General features: G+C 40.5%; 2 protein-coding genes across 2 annotated transcripts in view; both read left to right on the forward strand.

Moving 5' to 3' along the window:
* LOC116444738 overlaps positions 1 to 16,730 on the forward strand; it is a 56,993-nt gene extending 40,263 nt beyond the window's left edge. Inside the window, exons 16-20 of the mRNA XM_032110411.1 lie at positions 2,372 to 2,483; positions 7,219 to 7,302; positions 8,800 to 8,923; positions 13,851 to 13,941; positions 14,868 to 16,730. Of these exons, the coding sequence (XP_031966302.1) occupies positions 2,372 to 2,483; positions 7,219 to 7,302; positions 8,800 to 8,923; positions 13,851 to 13,941; positions 14,868 to 14,942 (486 nt within the window). The 3' untranslated portion in view covers positions 14,943 to 16,730. The remainder of the gene's footprint in view (positions 1 to 2,371; positions 2,484 to 7,218; positions 7,303 to 8,799; positions 8,924 to 13,850; positions 13,942 to 14,867) is intronic.
* A 2,557-nt stretch (positions 16,731 to 19,287) lies between these two features.
* LRAT (lecithin retinol acyltransferase) lies at positions 19,288 to 25,561 on the forward strand. The gene is made up of 2 exons (XM_032108223.1): positions 19,288 to 21,436; positions 21,930 to 25,561. Exons 1-2 carry the CDS (start codon positions 20,894 to 20,896, stop codon positions 22,080 to 22,082), a joined length of 696 nt encoding a protein of 231 aa, XP_031964114.1. The 5' UTR covers positions 19,288 to 20,893; the 3' UTR covers positions 22,083 to 25,561.
* Positions 25,562 to 26,271: the final 710 nt, after the last annotated feature.

Genomic DNA, 26,271 nt, shown 5'->3' on the forward strand with positions numbered 1-26,271 from the left:
TCCACGCAACCTTCTTGTCTCCAGGATGAACAGCCCCAACTCCCTCAGTCTGTCTCTGTAGGGGAGAAATGCTCCAGTCCTCTTTTGAACTTCATGGTCTCCTCTGGACTTCCTCTAGCAGTTCCATGTCCTTCTTATTTTGGGGACATCAGCACTGTACACAGTGCTCCTGGTGGAGTCTCACAAGAGCAGTAGAGGGGGAGAATCACTTCCTTCAGCCGGCTCGCCACACTCCTTTTGATGCAGTTCAGTATTCGATTGACTTTCTGGGCTGTGAAGGTACACTGTTGGGTCATGTTGAGTTTTTCATCAGCCATCACCCCCAAGTCTTTCTCTGCAGGGCTGATCTCTGGGTAGTGGTCTTAAATAGTTGTTTAAACTTTAAACAAGGCCTGGAACATATTCAGAAGACATAAGCCAGCGTGTGCCCAGGTGGTCAGGAAGGCCGTGGCATCCTGGCCTGTATCAGCAATAGTGTGGCCAGCAGGACCAGGGCAGTGATCATCCCCCTGTACTCAGCACTGGTGAGGCCACATTTCGAGTCCTGTGTTCAGTTCTGGGCCCCTCAGTTTAGGAGGGACTTTGAGGTGCTGGAGCACATCCAGAGAAGGTGACAAAGCTGGTGAAGGGTCTGGAGCACAAGTGTCAGGAAGAGCAGCTGAGGGAGCTGTGGTTGTTTAGCCTGGTGAAGAGGAGGTTCAGGGGCGACCTTTTCACACAATACAACTACCTGAGAGGAGGTAACATCCCTGGCTTCACCATCCCCGGCGGTGCTTAAGGAAAGACTGGATGTGGCACTTAGGTCTAGTTGAGCTAAGTGATGTTGGGTCATAGGTTGGACTCGATTATCTCAGAGGTCCTAATTGAGTTTGTGAAGACATAATGATAGGAACATGCTGGTTTGGGCATCCCAGGATACTAAAAATTCTCAAGATCTATTGTAATTAGCCTGGAGGATAAGGGGAAGATGAAGGGAAGCATGTCCCCTCCATGGTCTGAGTTTCCGAAGAGAAAAGGTCTAATTTTCAGTAGTTTCTGATAGATGTCTCCCAAGTACAGAGATGACAGCAATGCTGGGTGCAAATACCAGATTAGTTTCACAACCAGCAATTATATCATATCATTAGCCAGTGTTACAAAGTACAGCTTGATAACCTCAGCCCAGTTTTCATGGGTGATAAACATCCTTACAGGGAATACATACTGCAAGGTACTATGTAATTGAACTTGAGGAACAAACACATCAACTTTAAGAGCAAATAAATCATTGTGACCAGTGCCTATTAAACTAATACAATGAATGCTTGAAAGAAATTTGTTCTAACATGTTCTAATCAGATTTGTTGTTACCTCAACCCATTAAGTCCCATGTTGGGCATGAAAAAGGCCTGTCACAGTTTATTCCCAGCTGGCAACTAAGCGCCACTCAGCCACTCTCTCACCTCCCCCCTCCCTAGTGTAATAGGGCGAAGAATTGGAAAAAAGGTGAAAAATAAACCCCACAAGTTGACATAAGAACCGTTTTAATAATTGAAACAAAGTAGTAATTGTTGGTATTATTAAAAGGGAGGTAACAAAAAAAGAAAGAGGGAAATAAAACCCAAGAAAGGTAAGTGATGCACAGCAGAGTGTTTCTCCACCCACTGACTAGTGCCCAGCCTGTCCCCCAGCAGCGATCAGCAGCTCCCAGCCAACTCTCCACTCTCCCCATTTATATAACTGGGCATGATGGTCTCTGGTGTGGAATATCCCTCTGGCCAGTTCAGGTCAGGTGTCCTGGCCTTGCTCCCTGTGCACCTTCTTGCTGGCAGAGAATGGGAAACTATAAAGTCCTTGATTTAGAGTCTACTCCAACTGTTGCTACTGAGCAACAATCCACCCCAAAATTCCGGTATTGATGTATTTTTTTTAGCAGCTTTCACGAAATACATTTGAAGATGAATACAGGATGCAGAGAGAAGTTTTGTCTTTAATATGGAGAGCAACATTAAGAAGAAAAAGGGATTACATCATGGCAAAGATGGAAACATTCAAGTTTTGGGATTCTGCTGTCAAGAGTTGTGACAGAATTCCACATAATATTGCAGTATATAGAGTGAGATGGAAAGAGATTTGTCTTCCTTTAAAAGATACCAAACTGGACAGAGCATTGCTTTTTTTTGTGCCTTTTTTCCCTAAAAAAAGGTTTCTTTTAGGTTTATAATGAATTGTTATTGTATTTTGACCTTTTAAAAGGGAGCAACAGAGCCTTATCTGTAAAGCTATTACTGGAAGTATACTAGATCAATACTTAATTAGGAATATGCTTTACTTATTCACATTGCAATGGATTTCTGATTTGACTATTTGAAAATCTGTGTTCTTTGTACAGATCAACCTATTTTTAAATGGACAGCATGTTGAGATATTTGAGGAGGATCTCACGTTTACATCAGATGAGGTGGTTTCATTTGATCTACCCAAGATTAGCAGTGAATTGAAAGGTATGTTCATTTTTGTTTGTGAATGTATAATTTGCTATCTTCATCCTGGTAAGTCATGTTAGATTTTGTCTGTGAAATACGTTTTGCCTCTATGTGATGCATTTTTATGACTGTTGCAAAACCCATGGTTTTCTGGGAAGGTGGTTAGTGTCATGCAGTATAACACGTATTTGAAACTGTAACAAGTATGGAAGTAAATTTTTGTTTAAAACCCCTAAGCCTTAAACACAACTGAAGACCATACAAAGCTTGAAGGCTTGAAATTGAAAGGTGGTTTCAAAGTATACTGTAATCTTACTTTTTGTGAATTCTGGAAGTAGTTGGGTTTATCTTACATCAAAATAGCATTCAGAATAGAGGACAGACATACAGAATGACTTACAGACTTACAGCACTTAGATAATTAAAATTTGCTCCTGTTCCATATGGCAGCCTTCACAAAATTAGCAAGAATGGGATCAACCTGGAACTGGTGACTTTAAAAGAAACCATACTAGATTAATAATCCAGCATGATAATTCCTGCGTTGCTGCTAGACTTGTCTAACCAAATTCTCTAAGAAAAGAAGAACCTTGAGAAGGGCTAACCAGTGAGCTGAATGGGCAGGTCAGGATGTCTGCAGTGAAAAGGAAGTGTTAAATCAGAGTTGCTCATACAAGCAATTACTGAAAGTGCTGGACACCTGAAAATTTTTGTTATTTCTAATGGCTGAACTATATACAGTGTTTCTTAATGTATAGCATGCTCCATAATTCCCTTTTGGCCCAAACAGTCTTCATTATCTTATTTCTGCTTACCAGAGAACTGAGAGAATTAATTTAAAGCTGTGGATAGGTATTTGAAAATCTAAATGAGGTGACTCTACCTAAAAATGATGAGTTAGAAAAATTCCTAAAAATAATACTGATGTTGAAAGAGTAATTCAGTCTGTGTATACTTGAAAAATTAATGCTGTTAAGGCACTTACATGTTAAGGTTTATTCTGGATTCCAGATAAAGGTGAATAGTATTTCTCAAAACTAGTAATAGAATAGTGTAACAACTAGTATGAGTTAGTAGGGAATGTTCTGTATCACATAGAGAAATTTTGAAATACATACATGACTGTTTATTGCCATTTGAAAGCCACTGATTGTGGATGCCTGATTGCCATGCATGTGGTCATTTTCCCCATCTGTTCAAACATCTCTTCAATGCAATGATTTGTGCTGTGCAGCAACAAGTTAAACTCTTTAAGTATGGTTTCAACTCTTATGTCTGTTGGAAATCTGATGTCACACCAGCATCTCTCAGATCCCTGGGAGCTCTCAGGAGGAGGGCAGGGGGGCATACACACCATCAGACTGGGCAAGTTGATGGACAGGAAGTCACTGTTCTGCTTAATGAAAGGGTTAGCAAAGGTCCTGGGTTTGGGTTTTTTTTCCAAGGTGACTACAGTGCTAAATATTGGAGAAGCAAAAAGCTATTGGACTCCCTGTTGACTTTTTATAATTTGAGAAAACTTTCTGAGGTGCCTGACACCAGCATTTAACTACTGAATTCTTCAGGCTTTTTTTCAGCCAAAACCCCACTTTTGAGAGACAGCAGAACTTCTCTGGTTGTTTCCCCTGAGAAGGATCTCTAAACTTTTGCCCTTAGTTGTAAATATAAATGCTTTCTGTATGTGACTGAATAGTTACCTAGTTCTGTGGCTTAATGTAGAACAGCATGGATGAGAAAGACAAATGGGTTAGACTGTAAAAGGAATAGCTTCTGCTAAAGCATTTTCTGTCAGCATTTAGAAAAGAGGAAAGTATTTTTCTTAGTTTCATGGTTATCTCAAGTGTGAGGGACTGTTAGTTGTTGTTGAATAGATAAGAGAAATATGTGAAAATGGATTTGAAATATGCTGCTAGATGTGGTTCTGGGAGGGTGGAATTTGAATTTACCATTTTCCCTAGCTTTGAAGGGAATTCTTTCGTAGATTTGTTTAAGATGTTTATTAAATGAAAATAATTTACTGATAAACAGATCATGAAAGATAAATCAATTAGGGTAATAATAAATGAGAACACCAGAACACTGACTTGAACTAGTTTTGTTTAAAGGGAGATTGTTAGAGACTGTGTAAAATGTCTGATGGAGAAAAGATTTCTACACCTTATGTAATTTAGATATTGTCAAATATTGAAGAAGCACTCTCTTTTGTATATTGAATTGTATATTGAATGAAATTATTAAAATTAATGTGATTTCTGTGTTGTATGAAGTGTGTTAGTCATGTCCAAAATGAGCAATGAGCTTTAGCTGGACTTTCAGATCCACTCTCAATGGAGATGTTTAATCAAAAATAATAATCCCCGATTAAATAAATACATCCTTAAATATTCTTTGCCAAATTTCGTGGCACATTTCTGCTTGCAAGTGAACATGGAAAAGATTGTGAGCTTCAAGCTGAAAGCAAACCTCCTGTGTTACCTCTTTTACATTGTATGCTTTAACCTCTTAAAATTTCATGCTACCGTGACTTTCTACCAGTGAGGAGCCATTGTGCCAGACTAAATTCTAATCACTCTTTCAGCTCATCTTTCACAGTGACCCAGTATATATTATAAAACTTTAGGTCTTAATTAAAGCAGTTTAATGCTGATAGGTTGTTTTTTGGGTAGATTGTGGGAAGATTTTCTGATCCAGCTGTGCCAGTAGAAGAGGTTGCTGTGCTGAACCCCTAGTTCTTCATTATTGTTTTCCTTGTTATTGCCACTCGCATGTGCCAGCAAAGCTCCTCTCATGTTGCCTGATCTGCTTCAACCAAATACAGATACACTATACAAATTATGTGTCATGTCATACCAAGGCATTTTTGTTATCCAGTATATCTCCCACCCCATACTCAAATGGACTTTAGGGATCTGTTCAGCTGCCACTGCCACAGACTTTCAGCTTCCCTTTCTGAAAGAGTCCATGAAAACTGCAGCCAGTAGGATTTGGACATAGTTTCTCTCTTACCCATGTCAGCCTGGCTCATGTCTGTGTCAGCAATTTTCTGTGGGCAGGGAGGAGTTAAAGGTAACGATGATTTCGCTAGGGCTGTGTTTACCTGATTACCTGATGCAGTTCACAGAGTACATATCCATTCATGCCTGCATAGTGTAGGTGCACTGTGCTCTAAATGATGCCCCTGGCCAGCATTTGGAGCATAATACCTTTAATAGTGGGTCTCCTACTCCCTAAAATTTAAAAAAAATTTAAAAATGAAAAAAGCCCCAAATAGTTTGCTATTCTCAGCAGAAGCAATAATAGTACAGAAAGGACAGACTGATGTATTTTCAAATTGTATTGTGCCTTGCAACATGAAGTTAGTCCAGCATAACTGATTTACAATACCCTGTATATTCAATTCCTTTAAATTTGGGATATTGTGAATTGCTTCTTCTGGGTGCCACCAGCAGCAGTTGCACCAGAAGCTGTCACAAAGCAGGAAGGCTGTCCCTTCCCTGCTCTACATATTCCCCTTACTGGTGTCCAAGGAGCAGCGAGAGGGGGAGAACTGCCACTTGAGTCCAGAAGGATTAGAAAAAGACAGGAAGGGGACAGAGGAGAGAAGGACTGAGGGATGAGAAGTTTTCTGTGAGTTAGGAATGGAAGTCAGTCTGTTATTGATGGTGGGATTCAAAAGCCAAGGAGGCCAGGAGAGTTGATATGGCTGTAGGAAAGTTGGATCACAATCAAAACTGACTGAAAATTATTCAGTTCTCACTGCCTAAAAGCTTGGATATAGACTGTGCTTCAAGTTTCAGCGTTACACTGTGATCAATGAAAAACTCAGTAGCAAAGTGGGTGCTTCATCTCTCACTTCAGAGAACAGGAGCTAGATGGTGACAGCCTACTACTCTTAGTAATCAACAATTGCAAGAGGTCTCTGCTGTGTAACTTAACCATCAAACCTTAGGTATATACTCTGTGAATCCCACAATATTGAGTTTCTGGATTTGGACAGGGGTGGGTTTGCTTTTTGACATGTAGATGGATAAAAATATTTCATATGAACTTGTTTAGCAAAGTGCAACAACCTCCATGTTCCTTGAACATCCAATACTCCGACATCAACAGGTTAAAAAATCGAGATTGGCTTCCTAGATAGAGCATACATTTTCATGTATAATACTGAGATATTTATAAAAACAGTAACTTGAAAAAGAAATCTTAGGTTTCTTCTATACAGCTGGATAAGTGATGTTACAACAGTGCAAATGCAGATGAGAGATGTGTTGTCTTGAAAAGGAATCTTAAATTGTTACTGTTTTCTACAGGCATTAGCAGATTAGACAGATGTTACAGAATTATCAGGACAGTAGCAACTACAAGTATTTTCTACCTGCACTGGAAGCAGAGATCTGTGTGTTAAGGGGACAGAAGTTATTGGTTAGGCAAGAAAAGACAAGCAGCTGCTATGGCTCCTTCAGAGATACTGCATTGCTAAGACCAAGATGGATAGTCATATTGAAGGGTACAGTATTTGGCTGTAAAAAAGTAAAAAGGATTTGGGAGATGAAGCAGGAGGGATCAACTTCATCATTTTGGCCCCCAGTCTACCTCTTTTTCTCTAGGTGCTCCTGTGAGAAGACGGATTGGAATCATTTTCGGAAGTACTGCAAACAATGCAAAAAGCATGCACTTAAACTGACAGTTACTCCTTCAAAATATGCTATTATTTGTAGCACCATTAAAATGAATTCATTTTTATGTTGTACAGATCTGCCAAGTGGTCCACATACTTATCGCTTAGAAGATCTTGCCTATACTAGAAGTGGAGACAAAGGCAATTCTGCAAACATAGGTATTTTTCTTTCTCTTGCTTTCTGAAATGATATAGGATTTTCATGTAAGAGTTACATATCAAAGTGCTAGTCTTAATTTTTTAACCATGACTTGATTTTTACTTTTTAAACTGTGCTGAAACAAAAGTGAGTATGTACTGAACACGGATTTTCCAAATGAAATATCTGTAGTCTTGTGATTAGCAGCCGTTGTAATCTGAAGTACTATGAAAATATACTAGCATGTCATACTAAAAAGAAAGATTTTTGTTTAGGGTTGGAAAGTTGAGCTCCCAAAAGTTAAGAACTTCCTTTCTAAGGTTTCTTTTACACATCAGTTGCTACTCTTCATGTGTATATGTTATGTAGTATAATTTCTTGGTTGTCTGATCATGTATAATATTTTCATATATTAATTTTGTAGCATGTCTGTGGCTAAAACATTGACAGTGTTAGGAAATACTAAAGTTGTTCTCGTATGTACAAGAATGTTTTTGTTATATTGCTAATGCAAATGGTATATTTCAGTATGCAGTCTCTTTGCATTGATTGTGCTGCTTCTTGCATTGTTTAATAATTCCTTCTATTCCTTACTTCTGCATGCAACAATTGGCTCTCTTACTTGTTGGAAGATGAGAGCGTGTGGTGTTCAAAGCTCAGTATGAATTAAAGGTGCGTTTGGGATTTGATTTGCTATTAGCTGTCATGCTAAAACGGATTAATTTTGTTCATTTGTATTTAGGAATATAGTTTTCTTGTCCTTGTTTGTGAAATTGGTTTTATTTGGGTTGAAGAATGAAGCAATGTTGATTTTTTTTTTTTTTTTTCTTTTTCTTTCCCCATGATTGACCACTGTCGCAGTGTAGCATTGCCAAGTCATGAATGATGCATACCTAATAGACTGCTTCAGATATAAAGGAACAACAATTTCAACAACAAACTTGACCTCTAATTTAAGTCCACAGATAGAAAGGTCCCTGTGACACAAAGCTCTTTTCCTGATCCTGCTCTGGAACCTCAGCTTCAGCATAAAATTAGCTGAAGCTTTTAAAGCATATTTACAGCAATAAAAATGTAACTGATTTGTCACACGTCAGAATCCCGTGCAAGTGGTGGGGCAAGGACCAAGCCTTCAGTCACTGATCAGGCCTTATTGTGTTTAATTATGATGACTTAGATAAAACCATTTAAGGAAAGAGAACTGCCTGTGGGTTGTTTGTTGTGATGTTGTTGTTCTTTAGGTGTCTTTCAGTGTGGCAGGGACTGTTTGCAGCCAGAAAAAATACAGAGATCACTTAGTGGTCACTTAGCATTCTTTTGTGTCATGCTCCACCCTACGTCTCTAGTGACAGAGGGAGAGCTGTCATACTGTTGTATTTTTTATTCAGGAGCTCATTAAAGAGGATCCAAATGTACAGTTTCAGTTAAGCGGAGGATCTCAAATTGGTTTTGAAAGGATAAATACAAATTGGTTTTAACAGTTCCTATTTCAACTAATGCCAGTTAATGCCTGACAGGTGTGATAGCACGGCATCCCCTCTACTATCCATACTTAAAGAAAACTTTAACTGCTCAAGCCCTGGAGAATTACTTTCAACACCTATTAGAGCATGAAAAACCAGAAGAAGACCTAGTAACAAGGTGAGTAGCTTGCTGCTCAGTCCACAGTTGTATGGTAGATACATGATGGCATCAGAAGTTATCTTAAAGTATGTTAACGTAAATATTGCAAACTTGTGTGTAGTGACTTTAGGTTTTTATCTGTATCTTCCTTTGACATTTTAAAGAACAACTTGAGCATAGTCACTGAGAAAGAACATGAACTTGGGCCTCTCTCAAAGCTGGACAAAGGCCGTGAATCCGTTTAGTGAAGGCATTTAAATTCCCAGAATTAGCATAGTAGTGTTGGGGCTGTTTCTTTGTTTTGTTCCAGTACAGAATGTCTTTACCGACTAGAAATAGCTTCCAATGCCCTTTGAGAAATTTATCTTTCCACTGGTTTTGAACCATTTGGAAACTGCAGGAGCCTTAGTAGCTGAAACTTCCCAAGCCCCTGAGCCACTGCTGAACTGAGAGTTAGAAATCTGTAAAACGCTATCTGAAAGCCATTCACACAGCCAGTGTAGTCTGGAGTCCAAACTTGCCTGATGATCCATCAGAAATGGGCCTCATACTATCCCTGTTTCTGCAAAACATTTTAATATTTATGAAGTTCACTCACTTTAGAGAAAGTATTCCCTCTAGTACCCCACTCTCACCCACCTTTGTGCCACATATACCAAGCCAGAATTTAAAGAAAAAGCATCACTAATTTATCTTAAAACCTGAAAGGGAATACATCCTAAACAGGACATGTTTATGTGATACTCATCTAAAAAAGAATATCTTCTGCCAGACAACATACATAACATTCTTGTTTTTGTGGTATGGCCGATGCTCAGGGCCCTTCCTGGGGACTGAATGAAACATACACTGCTCTTGTAGCATGAGGTAATGAATGGAGCTCATTCTCCCAAGGATATCCAGTAAAACAGTCAACAGATTTTAAACCTTTTTCTCTCTTGGAAAACAAGTAAAAGCTTAATACTGCCACAAACCATACAATCTTCTAAAACATGCTTTGATACAAAGTCAGTTATTCTGCAAATATGGAGATTTTGCCAAAATCTTTTATGTATTTCCATGGGTAGTGGATAAACTGTTAGCTGTCTTTTTGCTTGTTCAAAGAGCTTGAGTCAGAAAAGTACGGCTCAAAGCTCAGAGACAGCTTGGAGTTATTTTAACCCCTAATCTTTGAATTGTAAGTGCTAGTTTTGTCTTCATAAGCAGCTCAGTGCAGATCTCACCCACTGTTTCGTAAGTGCTAACAAATCTATGTATCTAATAAATAGTGATACTAAGAACTGTAATTGAATTTCCTCTGAAACAGAGCAGAGAGGGGAAGAAATAAAAAATGTCATGCTTCCTAATGATACTTCTAGAAATTGATTCATTGCCACTCCTTAATGCTGTTTATGTTCCTAAATAAAAGTTGAAATTTGCTCTGTCTGGATGAAGCCAAATTATTTTGATTAATTAGATTATCTGTTTGTGGTTTTGGCTTCCTTTAATGATGTGATAATGGAGCTCTGTGAGTGAATTGGAAAGCTACTGGGGAAAAAGAATAAAAACTTCCGTGGAAATATTTAGGATTATAAGGATTATGCTCATGTGCTTCAGATTCTGTAGTTTCTTTTTAAGTTGTTTATTTTTCAGTTGTAACTGTCATAAAAAAAGAGCTGCCTTGCTGTCTAATTTTTCTTCCTTTCCTTTATTTAAATGGTGAGTAGTTAAAAACTATGTATTAGTTTTGCTACTATAAACATACCAACCACGGCTCTACCTCACTACAGAACAGAGTCTGTTAACCAAGTGCCTTTCATGCCTTTTCACTGGAAGCATTAAATAGGTGTACTAAACAGAGAAAAGGTGGGATTATTTTGATAGAGAGCACCAAAAACTATTAAGCTTCCAGATCTGCAGGTAAAATAATAGCAAAGGATGGTCTTTCAATCCCCAGGTGATTGCTTCCCACACTAGAGTGCTAGAGTACATTAACAGATCTGAGTACCTTAAGATATAGAATAAGAAACTTTTTGTGTAGTGGTACTAGGTCAGTTATTTAAGAAGGATAGTAAAACTATTCTATGAGATTTTGCTGTTTTCATCTCCTGAAATACGGTGTATGTAATGTTTTGAGAACATTCCAATGCTCAGAAATACAAAAAATTACAGATGATTTCTTCTATGCAATGTTTTCACCAAGAGAAGAACAAGAAATGTGGATGCTGAAGCTTCTAGATGGCTTTTTTGTATATATATTTATTAGAGAGGAAAAATAAGTATCTCTCTGCAGTATATCTCATAAGCAAACACTTCTTTAAGCCTATGGACTTGGTTCCTGCTCTTCTCTGATGAAAAGAATCCTGTCTTTTCCTTGATTTAAATGCATTTAACAATTTTGTATCATTATTATTTCCATGCATTTTAAGGGAAAACCCGACTTTTGAATAGTATGGACAGCCCTTCAAAGGAAGTTGTTAAGCATGCACCCCATTGTGCATAAGCATAGGAATTCAGCTGGAACAGTGAATATTCCTTGTTTTACTGGTTTCTGTCACAGATAGTGTATTCTTTGAAAGGTTTATTTGTTTTCTTTGTTTTTTTAAAAGCAGCTCTTAAAACATTTGATCAAATTGTACAATTAGATAATTTTTTTCCTTTAGATCTCTGTTAATTAAACTTAAATTGTTTAATTATGCTGAGTAAATGCCTGCCAGCGTTTTTGTTAATGTGTTGTTGCTGCTTAAGACTGTATGATGGTTATAGTGGTTTTTCTTCCTTTTATTGTGCGAGTTTATTTTCTATGTGGAAATATTTTGGATGCTCAGATGCTTCAAACAAGCCTTAAAATAGTGAAGATGCTGACCTTTATATGTTATTTTGTAATCCTAGTTTTAGCTAGAGTATCCCACTGTAAATATTTTCTCAAAGTAAATAAAATGAATGTGCCATTTTGTAGTGTTCCAAATTAAGATCTGTTGCTTCTATTACATACTTCCTCTGCCAAAATAACTGCAGAAAATGAAAGGAAGTTCTTCCACTCTTTTTTTCTTTCTGCTTTTATATGCTCTTCATTTTCTCCTGATTTGTTTTTTCCTGATTGATTTTCATGACACTTCTTTTGAGAGATGAGATATTAGCTTCTGGAATCGATATTCCATCAGTCTAGTTCTTGAGGAAAGATCTGGCAATTGTGAAATTCTTTGCTGCCTGGAATCTTTGCCATCCTTTTCAGAGTAAAATTTATAGTGTAGTGCTTTGGTAGATATCTGGCATTCATGGTATGTGGTGATTAATAATTTTTATTTAGTTTTTTAGAAAATTTTTTGGGGTCATCTGGTTGTGCTATATAGTTGATTATGGTATTAAATTTAGTAAATTAGGTAGGTAACTTGTTGTAGAAACTGCTTTATTCTTCATATTCATGTTGTCTAGTAGAGCACTGGGGGATTAATCTACTTTCATGCCTTCCCAGTGGATTTGCCTTTAAGCATGATAATGTTGCGTGTCAACTAGTTTTTAAGGAAGGGCAAAAGAATGCTAACGCCAATTTTTTTCTTAATAACAGTAATACTAGAGTATAGTATTGAAAAAGTAGAAGGAACTTAAAACTTTAGCCTGGAAGACAGACACAGACACTCCATGACTACGTGCTTTTTACGACAGGGACTCAAGTGATTGCCAGATTGCTCAGCAGAATCATCTCCTTCCATGAGAGGTTTGGGTCATATGCCCAAGATAAAAGGGCAGACAGGGCTGTGAACACTAGTCACAGCCATGGTTTTCACAGTGCTCAAAAGGAGCTGAAAGAGAGAAACCTCAAAGTGACAATATCAACAGTGTAAGAGCACTGCAAGAATTTCCGGCTATATCAGGGGAAAGATTTGAAGAATCTGTGGCGAAGAGATGAAGATCAGATAGGTGACTAAAGAAAAATAAGTGGTGTTGGAGGAAGCATGATTTAAATTGCAGCAGTCAAACATCTGGAGACAGAGTGAGAATTGGATATAATTTTTCTCTGTTGTTCCTCATGGTTTGAAGACGTTCTGATTTAAATCCTTTCCTGTGGAATTAAAGCAAAGCTATCAAGTCCTTAGATGACGAAAATATTGGAGGAAAGCAAAACCAAAGAAAACCAACAAGAGAAGGAAGATGACAAAACATTGAAGAACTGCAAGGAGAGGCAAATGGAAATATACTGTAGACCTATTTATGGAATTTGAAACAATAGGAAACTACAGAGCCATTTGCCAAACTGCTCCAGAAGTTTCCAAATTGGAACTGCACCAGTCAAAAGCAAGGATGGAAAAATGCTTACAGTGGCAATGGAACAGAAAAATAGGTCTGTCCCACTAAAATAAAATTTTATCTGAACAAAGTACGTGGCTCCAGGAAAGTGTTGAAATGTAGCTCTGATTTTAATTTGCTATAAAATTGCCTGTTTGTCGTAAGAGTGATGTAGTGACTCATAGGTATTTCTCAGGAACCAAGAGGATGTCTTTCCAATGAGCTGGTGACATTTGTTAGCAGAAGGGAGTTCCAGAAATTAAGTGATTGTACTTTACAGTATCAGAACTAGGAGTTAATAAAAATACTGCATTTTGCCCATTGTGTTGTCTGAGTTCCTATTGGATCTTGAACTTCTGGCTTACAGATATGGGTTTTAACTTGTAGAAAAAAAGAACTCTAGAAACAACTTTATTAGAAATGGATGAGTTTTGAATAGAGGAGAATGGTTACCTTATGGTTCAACTTTAAAACTGTTAAGGACTGCTAATTTGGAGTAAGAGGAAGGAATAAGGAGGCAGGTAAGACCTTGTGTTAATCTTGTTACCTTTTAGACTTGACTCAGCAGTGGGATGTGATCAGAAGCATGAAAATTTTGCATGCCAGCTTTTGGTTGATGTTCTCTACAAGTGTTCCTTCCAGAATCTCCTGAGAAATAATGTGCAGTTTTATTTTACAGATATGAGTTGCCAGGAGTCCATGGATTAAATTTTGTTCTGAAGAATTCCCTTGGTGGTGGTGGCGTAGCATCCCTAAGAAGTGACCCACAGGCATGTATCAAAGCAGTAATTTTAGTGTAGACATCTTTTATAGGTCTCTTCATAACCAGCTTTTGGGCTGGAACTGTAAGCTCTTGGGTTTCACTCTAGTTCCTCTTAATTTCCTATTAATGAACATTGTCTATTTAATTTTGTAAGGTTTGAAAACAACATAGGAAAGTAGAAAGTGGATTTACAATATTTGGTGAAAAAGATGTGTACTATTAAGATAGCACATCATAAAGAGCATAACTGATTTGAAGACTACGAGTTTTTAGATGCACCAGCAAAGTCAGTTTATCAGAAAGGCTTTCATATTTTGAAAAACGTGGATTTAGTAGATAATTCTGATTGTTTCCGAGTATATACAGGAACCATGCACTGTACTACAACTCCTCATTTAGCCTATGCCTTCTGTAGTTAAAGTACTGATAAATAATACAAACATGAAAAACAGATGGATATGTCTTTTGTGTGGATGATGTTACGTGAAAGTAACTTTTTTTTTTTTTGCAAGTGTACAATCTAAGTATTAAATATTTGTAACTTCTAAACCTGAAGATGAGATCCCAAGCAATGCCATGGCTACAGCAAAGCACAGCTGTGCTCATAGGCTCAGAAATGCTTGTGTGTGCAAATAATCTCAGCATAGTCAAGAAGACTGCTCACAGAATAAGGTGGTGCTATGTATGAATTAGATAGTAGAACTGAACCCCAAATAAATTGATTTTAGCACTAGGTACCAAATAAATGAAGACACTGTCCAATCTATTCAGATTTGGATGCTTGAAAATTCAAAAAACTTAAAACAGACTGAATTCTCACACTGATTATAGGAAAAATACTCATGTTAAACCATTTTTTAAAACTTCTTTTAAAAAGGTGGTAGAATATTTAGATAGTAAAATTTAATGTTGGTTTGGTTCTTTTTCTTACAGGGTAAAGCACTTGGACAGATGCTGTTGGACTTCCAGATTAAAAATGTTCCTGATTTAAAATCACTGATAGAATAACAGGTGTTTAATATATATGCTTTTAACACTGAGTGGTGTGAAAACATGTTATAAACAAGAACTGGCTTCTTGAAGGAGATTTTTTTTTAAAGTTAAAGAGTAGAAATTTGACAGTTATTTTTCAGAGGCTTAGCTATATGGCACAGATTAGCAAATGTTTCAAGTAATACCAGACTAATAGCTTTATCTGTGCCTGATAACATTTCCTGTCTAGATAATACAGTGGATGAAGAATTAATTTATTTCTTAATCAAATTGCAACACGACATTTAATTAGGAGATGAGATAATCTTTGTTTCAAGATGGAAATTACCTCCTGTTGGGTCGATCTCTCTTTTCCTTCTCTCAGCCTTTATTTGAAAATCGAATGGACTGCTGTCCTGTCAGCTGTTTGTCCTGTGCAGTGAGTGAGCCTGGGTAACCTGCTCTGCACTGCTGGGAAGTCAGCACTGTCTGGTACTGGGGAACAGTTTTCCCTGCTGGGCAATAAAGTAATAATTGGTACTGTTATACAGTGACTGGTCGTAAATGCTGACCTTTGGTGGTGATCCACCAAACTTCCAGCACTTTCTCTGGTTAATGATAGACTTTGTTATTACATTTTCCAATATCTTTTACTAATTAATCCTTCAGTTGAAAGCACTGAGTAGTAGTAAATTGCAGATCTTAGTGTGGTAATAAATTTGAAGATGAGGAAAGGGGAGTCTGCCCGCTCACTCCTTCTTGTGATGGTGCAATCCTGGCACGGATGAAGCAGGGCTGGGTGGTGGAGGGATACCTGGTTTTGTTCCAGGGCTATTAAATCCTTGATTTGTGCAGCAGAGTCATGCCTGGATTAAGTTTATTTGACTGTCATTTGCATTGCCCTTGCCACAAAAATGTGTCTTCTGCTGTGAAGGAAAACCATGTTGAATGCAGTGTACTCTGTCTTTCTTCTGACTCCCAGTTACTACCTCTCCATCTCCCTTCCTGCACAATATGATTAGCATGTTCAAATTGGGATACTTCTTCACCTCATTAAAAAGAGACTTAAAAATCTGTATCATACTTTCTGGGACAACAGCAAGGTGGAAATTCTGATAACTGTATTTTCTCTGCAGAAGCCATAAAAATATTACTCCACATGTTCAGGCATTTTATATTCAGAAAAATTTTTTTTTGTTTATTTTAGGGAGATTTTATTAATTTTTTAGTGCTGAAAAAATGAGGCATTACTAATACCAGACAAAATGATGGAAATAAGTTATTTTTGTAATGGTCACCAAACCTATCTGTTAGTTGTTCCTGAACTTCCAGTGCTATCACTGTTACTAATTTCCTAGCCTCTTGCTTGCTAATGAGTACTATGCAATAAATTGTTCCCACCTTTTCTGTGGTTTTGTTAATTTGAATTGAAGGTATCATAAATGAATGCTTTATCTATCTAAACACAATATTCCCTGAGCAAGTCATAGGTACTATCCATGTATACAGCATGATTCAGTCAGGTTGTAAAAAATGAGTCATTACTTCATGGCAGAAAAATAGCCAAGTTAATAACTTCAAAGGGAAAATGGCATGCAGGTTTTATTATGTTTACAGTCATCGATTGTTAGAAAACTCTCCTTAATAATTTGAAAGCCTATTGGGAGGAAGTAAAAAAGAAAGTGATAGACCTCAGTAGCAAACCTACAAGGATAAAAAGGCTACAGTAAATATTTGCAGTTCACTCAATATGCTGTTTAAGTGACTCTGGAAATGTGTATGCAATAAGTTTCTGAATAAAAGTGAACATTTATAAAGTATAAATTTTTTTTAGTAATCTATGTTGTTTCTTCTACTGGAACAGAGTGATACTTAGTTCAAAGGTTCTTTGTTTGGGTTTGTTTGACTTGCCTGCAATTTCATGCATTCTCTTGCTGGTTCCCTTCTTTGTTCAGATTTTGTCTGTTCTGTCCCTAGTCTTTGTTAAATACAAAACCCAAAAGAGTAAATGATACTGTTTTCTGGAGAGCTGGTCACTTACAGCTCTATAATGGCAGCTGTAATTTGTTGAAAAGAATGATAGAGTGTTCAAATGGACTGGATGTGGGAATACAAAGGTGTTCTTTTTTATCTCTGGAATAGCCCTTTTGGATGCTGTGAAACCATCCTTCACAAATGTATTTTCTGTCCATTATTTCTTTCAGCACACCAGCTTAAACCAAATGGCATTACCTTTCAGATACTCTTCTTGCAAATTATACCCTCCAAAAATCCCTCTCCAAAGGCTTTATTCTCCTTGAATGTCTTAACATGTTTTGAATTCAGGAAACTATGCTTGTTTCAGCAGTCCCAAATGATCTAAAAGTAAAGCATGAGTAATTGAGAAAGGTTTGGTTAAATACAAGTTGTACACAAAGGTGAGCATGTATGCAGTCAGCATTGCTTTAACTTCAGTCAGTAAAAAATTCATTTTGCCTGCTTGTTAAACCAGGTCTGTTCCTCATATAGGCAAGAACTTACCCATCCAATTCCCCGCCTTTCCTGCCTTTTCCCTACTGTGTTAGCTGTGAGAGCAGGATGGAAATAGTAATGTCTTGTGCATAAAATAAGGTTCCTTCTAATACAGGAGTTTCAGTGTAATGGAAACTGCCTTACACCTCTTACTGAAGTTTTTGTACTGTGGCTCATCTGCACTACTAAACAAAGGCTGCATTCTTACCTCTCACAGCTTTCTTACTGCATTTCAGCTTAACTTTCAAAAATAAAGCATGGGTTTTATCATTAAATTATTCCACAACAGTTAGCAGTCCAAACAAGTACTTCCTCAATGTTTTTGGGTTTATATTTAATACTCCAAAGTGATTTTTCCACTTAAATTTGTGTACTGAAGGTACAAAAGCTGTTATACAAAAGTCACCCGAGAGGCTGTGCCAGTGCTTGATGCACAAACAATGTGTATTTTTAGTTTTGCCATCTCCAGTGGAGATGTTTTTCCATCAAAATACATGTTTTCTTCCCCCTTTCAGATGAAAAATTATGGTAAGAATACCTTACATTGTGGTGCACTGTGGAAGTTTGACAGTAATAGAAGTGCAACCCCTTGCGTTTTAAAGCCAAAAATGTTGGGTTGCAGGTTGCTTTTCAAGAATCTGAATAGTTTCATTCAGGAATTACTTTGTGTTGTATTAAGTGCTTTACAGACAGTAATGCTCACAACAGTTGCAAGGTAGTGGCGAAACATTACCTGGGTGGATTCCACAGACCTGTCTGCTCTGTAATGCCTTTTGGGCTTGTTCACTGGGGTTTCTGGGCTTGAGAGTGAGGGAGTGAGTGGTTGTGGGGGGAAGGAGGGAGAGAGGAAGCTCTTCAGTGCCTCAGGTATGAGGAAGTTACACTGCAGAAATGTCTCACCTTTCACCTTACTATTTTGAAACCCTCCCATGTGGTAAGACTGAATCTCCTTCTCATGGCAATCCCTCTTCTTCCGTTTCATCCTTGTTTTCTTTCTGGATTTACTTGAAATGAACCCTGGTGATTTTGGGATGAAAGCTCACTGGCATGAAGAAAGCAAACAAAGGATGCCTCCACGTGCAAGATCCCATTGGGAAGTGTCTTTATCTGCCAGGGAGTTCAGCTGAATTCCTCTACCTTCCTTTGGACAGGAAAGAGAAACCTGAACGGTAGGACTGAAGCATCTACCACCTATATCAGCAACGACCATCCCTAGCTAGACAGCTTTAGGGAGGGGGGAGAGGGGGAATCTTGAGATGGCAGCACAGGGCAGAAATGGTGCTTATCCACACTGGAGGGAGACAGGAACCTTTCCATGCCAGGATTTTCTGTGGAGTTTGACAACCTTCTGTGGCTCCAGCTCTGGACCAGCTGCCGTGACCATCATCAAACAGGTGATACCCTTTATCAGGATGAGGTGTTTTAAATTTTTTTTTTCCCTTGTCCATGAAAAAAATGCACTAGTTAAAGTTAGAAGTTCCTCCTTCTCCTCCGCCCATTTTTATTTACTAAGAGAAAAAGCTTCAAACCTTACAAATATACTTTTTAGCATCTGTATTTGAAAATGTGCTGGTTTAATTACATAATTGTGTGGCTGGTGGCTAATCCACGGCGTTCCTGTACCAGCATCATAAGCTACATCTATATCTATAACGTGTATCACTCTTTTTAAGTGATGTGATTTGAAGTATGCTTGAGAGGTGTTAGCTTCTGTTGCATAAAAATTTGGCTGAGGCTCCAGAGAAAATCCCAAAGGCCTGATCACTCTATTAAGTAGTGCTGGCGCTCTGGCCTGTAATCAGCAACTGAACAAGAGGTTATGGTGGGCCCCTTTCTTTGCAGATGAAGCAAGATGAGGATAGTCTTAGCTTCCCAGGAAGGTGCTCTCTGCTCCAAGCAGGAGGAAATGGGAGGGCACCAGCCATCATTTTTGTTGACAAGTAATGAGGTAACCCCCTCCCCTGAAATATTTTTTTTCTGAGGAAGTGGGGAAACGTGCTTTTGCTTCATCAATAAGTTTTCATGTTTACAAGATCCTGAACCTTGGTTCAGTATCTGTGGTGGTAGAAGGCTCTCACCTGCTGGGTCCTTCACATCCCCTTTGCCTTCCGAAGAGCAGAGCTGTTTGCTAATGGAAAGAAAAGGGATAGTGAACGTTTTCTCTTTTTTTGCTGGTGTGACCAAAGGGATTCTACAGCTCTGGGGTGGTCTAGAGATCTCATTCGTGTTCCACAGCGTTTAAAGTGACTGAGGAGAGAAAAATAACCTACTGTTTCAACGCGGTTTGCCTGTAGAGAGCTGCCAAGCTGTTACACACCAGCGCTCCTCTTCCCGTTTCCCCGTTGCGTATTTGGCATCCTGTGGTTGCGGTGTTTGCCCGAGTTTAAAGGAAGATGCTCCAACAAACTTCTCCAGCATTCTTACAGGCATATCCCTTCCTCCTTCCCCCTCCCTCCGCCCGTTCCGCGTTTCTCAGAGGCGAAAGCTCCCCGCTGCAGCCGGAGAGCCAGCGCCGGGCCGGAGCGGCTGCGCCACGAACAAAGATCCATGGCAGCGGGCCCGGGGCGCGGCGGGGACTCGGTGAAAGGCTGCAGCCACGGCCACCTCCCCTGCCACTCTCCGCGCCCTGTCATCTTCCAGGTAAGATGAATGTCTGTCCCATCCATCATCCCGCCGCCCCCAAGGGGGCGGGAACCTGCTTGGTTACTGAAAGTTCCGAGCCCGATCGAGGCGGCATTGTTGACCTGACAGGGCTGCTCTTTTGTGGGATCCGTTGCCAGGATTTAGCATTTACATAATGGATTAGCATGAAACTGAACGCACGGGAATGCCGCTCTGCCGTTTCCCACTCTTTCTTAGCTGGCGGACTTTTGGGGCGAATTAATTTATAAATGTGACTTGCCGCTCTCCCTCGGAGACCTGTTTTCTTTCAGGGAAGACAGACGCTCCCCCTCCTGTCCCGCCGCCGTGCGAGCGCCGTGGCAGCCCGCCCGGCCACCCCCTGATCCGATCCCCGCTTGCCCATCGCGACTGCCGGCGCGGGTACCCGGCGCCCCTCAGAGGTCCCGCCGGCGGGGGAAGGTGCACGAAGCGGCTGTGGCCCCGGAAGCCCTTCGCTGCTCTCCCCGGGGCGGGCGAAGAGCTTTACACACACTTTTCCGTGCACTTCTACCTGGGCAGCGCCGGCGGTAGACGGGGCAGAGCTGCGGGCGGCTCCCGGCTCCAGGCTGCGGGCACCACGCCATCCCGAGGGCCGGGCAGACGCTACGGCCAGACCGGGGGTCACTGGCTCTGCTCAGGGTGCCGCCGCACCCCCAGTGAAGCCCGGCCGGTCCTCGGGGCGGGCGCTCCCCGTACGCCCCTCACCCGGTGGGCCGGCCCGGGTGCCCGCCCAGCCCCGCCCCGCCGGTATCTTAGAAAAGCGGTGCCGGGGGCTAGGAGCTGCTCGGAGGCACCGAGGGTTTCCCCCGCCGACCATGAAGAACCCGGTGCCGCAGGCGGCCTCGCTGCTGCTGGAGAAGCTGCTGCTCCTCGTCCACATCCGGCCGTTGCCCGCGGGCTCCGGCGGGGAAACGCCACCGCCTGCACCCAGCTACTACGACACCAGCTGCTTCAAGCGAGGAGACCTGCTGGAGGTGCCCCGCACGCTCTTCATCCACTTCGGCATTTACCTGGGCGAGAACCGCGTCGCTCACTTGATGCCCGATATCCTGCCCACTATCACCGGCGACCGTCGGCAGATCCAACAGGTGGTGACCAACAAGCGGCTCATCCTGGGCGTCATCGCCAGGACGGCCAGCGTCCGGGTGGACACGGTGGAGGACTTCGCTTACGGCGGCAGCATCCTGGTCAACCACATGGACCGGCTCTTCGAGGACCAGGTGCTGGGCAGCGAGGAGGCGGCCCACCGGGCGGAGGAGCTGGTGGGCACCACGGCCTACAGCCTGCTCTGGAACAACTGCGAACACTTCGTCACCCACTGCCGATACGGAGCCCCGGTCAGCTTCCAGACCGACAAGGTACGGCCCGGCCTGCGGCGGCGCTGCCCTTCCCCCGGCGACCCCGCTCGCCGGAGCTGGGCCGGGCACTGCCGCGGGCCCCGGGCGGGGGTGCCGGTACCGCCCGCCGGCCCGGCCGCCGCTGACGCCGCTCTTCCCGCAGCGGGCAGTGCCGCCGGCGCGGAGCTGCTCGGGACGGCGGCGGGCCCGGCCTCAGCTGGCTTCAAGCGGCGAGGAAAGCGAAGCTGAATTAGTAGAACAATGAATACGCTACTAGAATGCTCTGAAGTTACAGGTTCCAGCCGGAGCCACAGGCAGTACCGGGGCTGATGCTGGGCGTGATGCGGTGCCAGCCCGGCTCTTCCCTCTTGCCCTCTCTCCGGGGAGTCCCTGTGAGAGCTGGGGCAGCAACTGCTGCTCTGTCCCGAGAGTAGGCATCGCCAGCTCTGTAGTCAAAGCTTTCCTATTTAAATCTCATCTTTTGCACTTTTTCTTTTTTTTTTTTTTTTTCCAGTTCTGTGAGACTGTGAAGATGATTATTCGGGACCAGAGGAGCGTGCTCGCATCCGTGCTTGTGGGACTAGCGTCAATAGTCTGCCTAGGTGTGGCACCCTCCACCACGCTCCCCACCATCTTCATTCCTTTCCTTCTGTGGATGGCTGGCTAACAGCCCTCCTGGAGGCTTCCATCCAGGATCTGTATATAAAATGTATACTACTGTATTTATGAAAGCACAGATTACTCACTGGCATCATGTAAAGTTTCTTAATTTTGTGCACCATTTTAAAATACAACTTAGTCTAGAACACAGTGCACAAGGCATAGCTTACTATGTAAGCCAAATAACAGATTTCCTGAAAATCTTGGTATATTTTAACACACCTTTAAATAATGAAAAAAGTAGGGTTGCGATGCAGTTCTGCTCCTTGTCTTTAGCCAGAAATGATTCTAATAACAACCTTCATGTTCTTCAGTTTCTTAGCTGCATACCTGAGTGCCATAACTATTAATAAAAATGGATGATGGAGTTCTACAAAGTGATGGAAATGGAGAACTGCTTACCTCTTCCTTTTATACATATAGTGTATATTCAGAAATTACTGTCTCCGTTCCTAAAATAGTCCTTGGTGGAAATGCAAGTAAATTGGCTCTTTGTTGAGAGCAAAGAAGAAAAACCAACCCTGGGCTGTGTGCTGCAGGAGCACATCTGGCCAGACCAGTTAAAAGTCGGTTCCCTTCTGGGAAATGTTCAGAAATCTGTCACTTGTATTAATTATCTAAACATTTACTACTGTATTGAACAACTTTTTAATTGGATTAGTGGTAAGGAAAGACAGCAATCCTCACCAATTTCCTTGCCAGTGATAGTGGCTAATATGGCTAATAAAAATGGCTACAGAGGGATTTAGGAGCTATAGGAAGAAATTAGCTTGCGTTATGTCAACTAGTGATGTACAGATGTTGGACATTTCTGGCATTCCAGGGCACATGGCAGGGAGGAGGAGGACAGACCCAATCTAGTTCTTACTGTCCCTCAGCAGTGGAACCTGTGTAGGTACCATAAAGAATCAGGGAACATTGGAGCAGTTTCTGTGGTGGCTATATTGTGATTTTGGATATTGCCTTAAAACACTTTCTCAGTGAAAGACAGCGTGTCTTCCTATACTCATCTCTTGTAAGTATTCACTTTCAAGCCAGTAGCTGGTGCTAGAAATGTTTTATCTTCAATGCTGAGGCCTTTCAGTTTATCAAGAATGTGTAAAGTTGGATTTGAAATCATGTTCATGTAGGCAATTGTTTAAATGCTAAAAAACTGTATTTTTTTTTTTTCTTAGCAAGGTCTTTTAGGTATGCAGATAAATTGTTATGCTCCTGGAATTGTTCAGCCTTGTGTGCATACATGCACTTCCTTGTTCACATGCTGTGCTTGCCTTCCTTTCTAGCCAAAGGCCAGTATGACAGTGTTTTCACCAAGGACTCAACCTCAGATTTACTTCTAGTAGTGGTGTGCAGTGTCCTGCCATCAGCTCTGTTACTGAAATGGCCACTTGCCCATTTTTAGAGTGACTCCTTTTAACTGTGCTATAAACCCCCTCCTCCTTCCCCTAGACCTTACAGGTGCTTGAAGATTGGATTTTTAGAACTGTGAGTCTACTTGACTGCTCTCTAATCATCATCTTCCGGCTGCTCCACCATGACCGACGAAGAATGTAAAGACTGGGGCGAAATTCCAGCTCATAGGAAATAGCAGCATGACTCCTGCTGCCATCAAATAAGAGGGGATTTCAGCCCAACTTTCACTACATGTTCAATTGGCAGCCCAGCTCCAAGCAGCTGGATATCAATTACTGCTGGATCCTTGTAAACAGCTTCTATTCTGCTTTGAAAGATTGCAATGCTCAGTGTAACTGTTTCTGTTAAACTTTTGAAATTAAGGTGTTTTTTAATTAACATGAGTTACTTTTTCATAGTGTATGCATTAGTAATATTTACATAAACGCCAGCATGGTTTTTTTACTTGCTGTGAATAAGGCATGAGCTGTAGTCATTACTGTAATTATATAAATAATTTTTATTCATTTTAAAATGTCTATGGCCTCTTGAAATTGAGTATAATGCTGTAGCATTACTCTTAAGATATCCCAGTAGGGTACAGAACAGGCCATTAACATGCAGTTACATGGTGTGTGATTACAGGTGGGCTTTTCTTTTACCCTTTATTTAATTGGGATTTACAAGAATTCCAGTAATTCTTACAATTCACATATACAATAAACAACGGGGTCATGACCAGTAACCAAATCACAAGTGGGACTTTTGGAAGGCAGAGAAATGTTCCTGCTCTAGCTTCAGTATCAAAGGACCAGTGCTCCTGTGCTGCCTAATGCTTTTGAGCAAGAAGCATCCAGACTGACTAATTTAGGATTTTCATAGGTGTCTACGAAAGAAATGAAAGCAGTTCCTTGCAGGCTTTCATTAGTAGAGAATTTCATTAGTAGAGAATTTTCCTTCAGCATATAAAGTTTTAAACTTATGAAATGCTATGAAATGGTCTAGAATGTCTTGCTGTATCCTTTCATCAAAGACAAGTAATAATGTAATAGGAACAGAAATTCAGCTACATGTTTAGGCATTTTTCCTACCAAATATAATTTTAGCAAAGATCTGGAAATTTCGTTAAAATCAGGCATGAGTCTAATCAGTCATACTCTGAGGAGAAAAACAAGACTAGCAGGCATGAATTTTCATGTTCAGCTCAGCGGGTGGTGTTTGTGCTCTGAAATATTTTGGTAAATGTCAGTGTCAACTTTTTTCTGTAATTGCTTGAGTAAAAATAAGCACTAGCTGGAGCGTTGCATTTCTTGAGCTCAACTGTGATGCCATTGAAATGAAGGAGCTAGTTATAATAAGAAAAACACAGAAAACTGGAGCAGTTCAGCTGTTGGGGAAATGTGTGTGCTTAGAAGTGAAATTGTTCATCGGTAACCGTAAGTGATGGTGATGGGGAGTGTAAATCCAGAGTCACAGCTCATTTTAGTGGGGGCTGTTTTGAGAAGCTGTGTGGTTAAACTAGAATACGTAATGAAGGAGTGTAACCATCACTCCTATGCCGCTGGAAAACGCAAGTAATGAAGACATCAAGTTTAAAGGATAGATGTTTCACTTCAGGCTTTCCAAAGAAAACAAAATGAGTAAGGCTCAAAATGTTTTTAGAAAACCCTTGTTTAAAAGAAATAAAAAAGAGGTAAGTTGAAGTCAATGAAGACATTAGAACAGTGTGCTTTCTGGTTTTCTGTTTGCATTTATTTTAGCGTGGAACATAAATGATTACTCATTTTATGGTGAACAGTCATCTGCTGCTTGATTTCACTTTGCATTCTCCTGTGCTGAAGGAGAATGCTACGTATAAATACTGTTGAGAGTTTTATTGAAAACAAAATCATAGCAATACTTGTTAAAGTCTGAGCGGGTGGGGAAGAGGGGATTAAACTTGTGTGTGACTTGACATAGTCCAGACAGGTCTTAGAATGCAAACTTCAGCAGTGAGAAACATTAGAACTGTGATCTCTAAAAATGATATGGTGCTGTATTATTTATTGCATGTTCTCACATTAAATAAAGCATCACACACCACTGGATGATAAAGAACCGTGTTAGTCATTAGTTAGCATCTCCTTTATCCTATCCACTGAAAATAGAAAAAGTTCTTGGGTGGCTCGGAGCATTTCCTCATTATGCTTTGTAATAGCTTCAGACCTGATTCATCTGAGTACTTAACTGTCATGAATGAGCTTTCCGATGGGAAGTGAAGATAGAAAATCTTGGTAGTTTGAGAGTCTTTGCTGTAGTGCATTGCAGTCTCTTGTCAGCCTTACAAAAATCTTTCAGAGCATTGTGCTGGTAGAAGAAACAATCTTCTCTGCTGTAGGAATGGAACACTAAAAATATTTGAAGGCTCTTTGTGGCATAATTTCTTAAAAAAAATTATTCTGGTGTGTTTTGTGATGTAGCTTCAGTTCTGAAGTCAAGAGAACATTTAGGATATGGTCTTGAGTGCTCAGAGACTGTGAGAGAAGGGGGAGATCTTTAGGAGGCTTAAGTCAGAATTACATTGATTGCAGTACCACAGTTCTGTCTGTCACAAAACTGGGGATTTGGATTTACTGTTTCTGTGTCTCACAGGGTAGAAAACTTTCTGTAAGACTTTCTGTAGCTTTTTTATCTTCCCCCTGTTTATAAGAGAACTTTTTTTAGCCACGTGGCTTTGTTTCAAAAGTTGCTTCTTCTGTGTTGTGTATCTGTGAACTGTAAAACTGTTGGTGATAGTGTGATTTGAAACAAATCAGCTGCACAGT

Source organism: Corvus moneduloides, chromosome 5 (genome assembly GCF_009650955.1).
Source record: "Corvus moneduloides isolate bCorMon1 chromosome 5, bCorMon1.pri, whole genome shotgun sequence".
NCBI classification, from domain to species: domain Eukaryota; kingdom Metazoa; phylum Chordata; class Aves; order Passeriformes; family Corvidae; genus Corvus; species Corvus moneduloides.